The sequence below is a fragment of the Loa loa genome, assembly GCF_000183805.2.
Source record: "Loa loa unplaced genomic scaffold supercont3.91, whole genome shotgun sequence".
Taxonomy (NCBI): domain Eukaryota; kingdom Metazoa; phylum Nematoda; class Chromadorea; order Rhabditida; family Onchocercidae; genus Loa; species Loa loa.
The window spans coordinates 115,807-118,583 of NW_018108271.1; the positions used below are offsets into that span (position 1 = coordinate 115,807).

The window sequence follows — 2,777 nt, forward strand, 5'->3', positions numbered from 1 at the left end:
TTTTCTAAATTATTATGAAATTTTCATGCTTCAAATGATCGATTATTCCTATTTACGCTAACAGATTGCCTTCATTTGATAATTGAAATAATCCAAAATGATTCTTTTATAGGCTTGGTGACTATTTTTCCGGAAATTTTTGAAACAATAAAACCGGAAGAATTAACTGTACAAATATCATTTCCATTTTGCGTTGTTGATTTGAAACGGAAGGATTATTTGTCAAAAAATGATTCCGGATTTTAATACAGAAGCTAAACTTCTTGTGTTGTAATTTGTTTTTGCTACAGGATATGATTGTAAAACATCGACTGCTCAGGAAATAACTGGACAATAAATAAGTAATGAAAAATCGATTATTCCGGTAATTTTCCTTTACAAAAAGCCATTTTGTCATTAGATTGAATATTTTCATTTCTGTACTGAAAGTTTTATTAACTTTTATTTTGATCTCAGATTCATTTTCAATCTAGATTGAAAATCAAATGCTAGAAAAGAAAAATGAAATAAGAAATCAAATCCAACAAGCACACTTCGAATACATTTATAATCCATTCGATGACAATATTTACATTCATCTGTGAGCGATCCAAATCCATATCATGTAATCTCATAGTTCTTGTTGAAATCATCCAAAATTTCTGTGAAACGATGCACATCACATTCATTTCTGCAAATTAAGGAAGTATAATTATAAAAGATCATAAATGTATATGCTTAAATAAAAGATCCAAGTAATTAGCTTACTTAAACAATCAACTTAAGTCCAACTATCTTCGAGGCACTTCACATATGTCCCATATATTTACTGTCAAATTTTAAATTACGAAATTCACTTCCGAACTAATTTCGTGCCGAATATTCCGATATGAATTTGCCAGCGTAATTTAGCAAACATAAATCCCGATAGATATTTAGAATTCTGGAATTGCTAAGAAACTGTTTTTGACCAAAAAAAAAAAACCACTTCGAGAAAAGTCGGCATTGAGACGACAGGCCTTCCATAAATAATGAATTTGCGTAAATTACAAAGTCATTCCATATCGTATTTGTTTCACCAATGAAAAGTTGCCAATTACCAAAATCTACTTCTCTAAATTTTCCAATATTGCGAATAAGAATGCGCAAATAGGACGGAGCAATATTGAGCGGCATCGAAAAATGACAAGCATATAGGCACTGATATAATTTCATTCCTTCTAAAATCAGGAAATTTTCATTATGAATGGAATTGATTCTAAAGAACAATGATAAACAAATCAAACACATCCCAAAATAACAATCGATTTGATGAAAATAGAATGAAATTTGAAGGAAAAACTCATTTTCAAGGACTATTTTTAATAAAACACATCGCTATTATTGCATCTAATAATAGACGAGAAGTTGAATATTCATTTTATTCACAATTAAAAATAACAGCTATTCTGTAAACAAATGAAAATTTTAGTTCTTAAACTCATGGAGAATAAAGATTTTAATACTGAGCTAACGAAGGCCAGTATAAAGAAAACCTTTTAAAGAGAGATCGTCCATTTCAGATAACGAAAATTTTTCCAATGGTTCGTCAAAGTTAAGAATATTTACAATCCGCGTTTGCTTGCTGCGAATGTCCGATGAAAAAAAGGATACTATAGCCAAGTCCGAGTATGAATCTGATACGGTTACAAAATCACAATCTAGTACCAGTATTATTTCCTTGCTAAGCAAAAGTCCTTTTCGAAAACTAACCAATAATGTTCGTTTACTTTCAGCGCTAAAATCATACAAGAATGGCAGTATTATTCAAATCATCAACCTACCACTTATTTTCAGGATATTTCAAAAGATTGATTATGAAACATTGAACGGTATTCATTTAAACATTAAAAGCTTACATTTATTTAACATGATATAACAAAGTATAAGAATTGTTTCGTGCTTGAAAGTCACAAATTATTCGGCTGCAAACATAAATTTTTTTTTTTTGATAAAAGACCTCAAATTATTCGACTTCTTAGAATAAAATCAAAACTTAAAGGAATAAATTTACTTCATTATGAATAGTTATTTTCCGTATAACTTCTGTCCTAACACATGCTAATATAGATGTAATTTTTTGCCGTATTTTTGACGAACATTTTACAGCAACGTTTCTCGTTAAAGTCGAATATTAGAATAATAAAACTTTCGCCTCACCATATAACTTTCACTTAAAATTTTAAAATTAAATAAGTAGTTTCATCTTTTTTATTGCTATAATTAATTTTTAAAATACACTCACGGAATGTATTGAGTTGTTAGCAAACCATCAAAAATGACAGTTATTGTATCTGACAAATCACAGTTGCAAATTGCGGCACATGAAGGTAATCTAAAATGAAATTTTAGAAAAATTGGAACTTCATTAATTTTTCAAAATTTAATTGATGTTCAACAACAAAAAGAAAAAACTGATGGGAAGTTACGGAAATTTTCAGATTTGAAATGATCATATTACTTACCGATGTGAAATTTTCCAATCTAAAAGTTCGCAACTCATAGTTATAATTATGTTTACTGATAAGGATAATCAATATAATTACGATTACTCCATACATAATAAAAAGTTTAAAAAAGGACAAATAAATAAATAAATAAAACAAAAAACAGTCATGGAAGAAGCAAAGAAAATATGCTGCCTAAATGATTCTAATACGAATATAAATTAAACACAATGAAACGTTTTGCAAGAATAATCATGTAGTGAAATATATATATATATATATATATATATATATATATATATATATATAATT

General features: G+C 28.0%; 1 protein-coding gene across 1 annotated transcript in view; it reads right to left on the bottom strand.

Moving 5' to 3' along the window:
• Positions 1 to 356: 356 nt before the first annotated feature.
• LOAG_17553 (hypothetical protein) overlaps positions 357 to 2,777 on the bottom strand; it is a gene marked incomplete at both ends in the record, with an annotated part of 3,967 nt that continues 1,546 nt past the window's right edge. The window contains 5 exons of the mRNA XM_020450213.1: positions 357 to 422; positions 534 to 670; positions 1,080 to 1,199; positions 1,515 to 1,756; positions 2,264 to 2,353. Of these exons, the coding sequence (XP_020306146.1) occupies positions 357 to 422; positions 534 to 670; positions 1,080 to 1,199; positions 1,515 to 1,756; positions 2,264 to 2,353 (655 nt within the window). The remainder of the gene's footprint in view (positions 423 to 533; positions 671 to 1,079; positions 1,200 to 1,514; positions 1,757 to 2,263; positions 2,354 to 2,777) is intronic.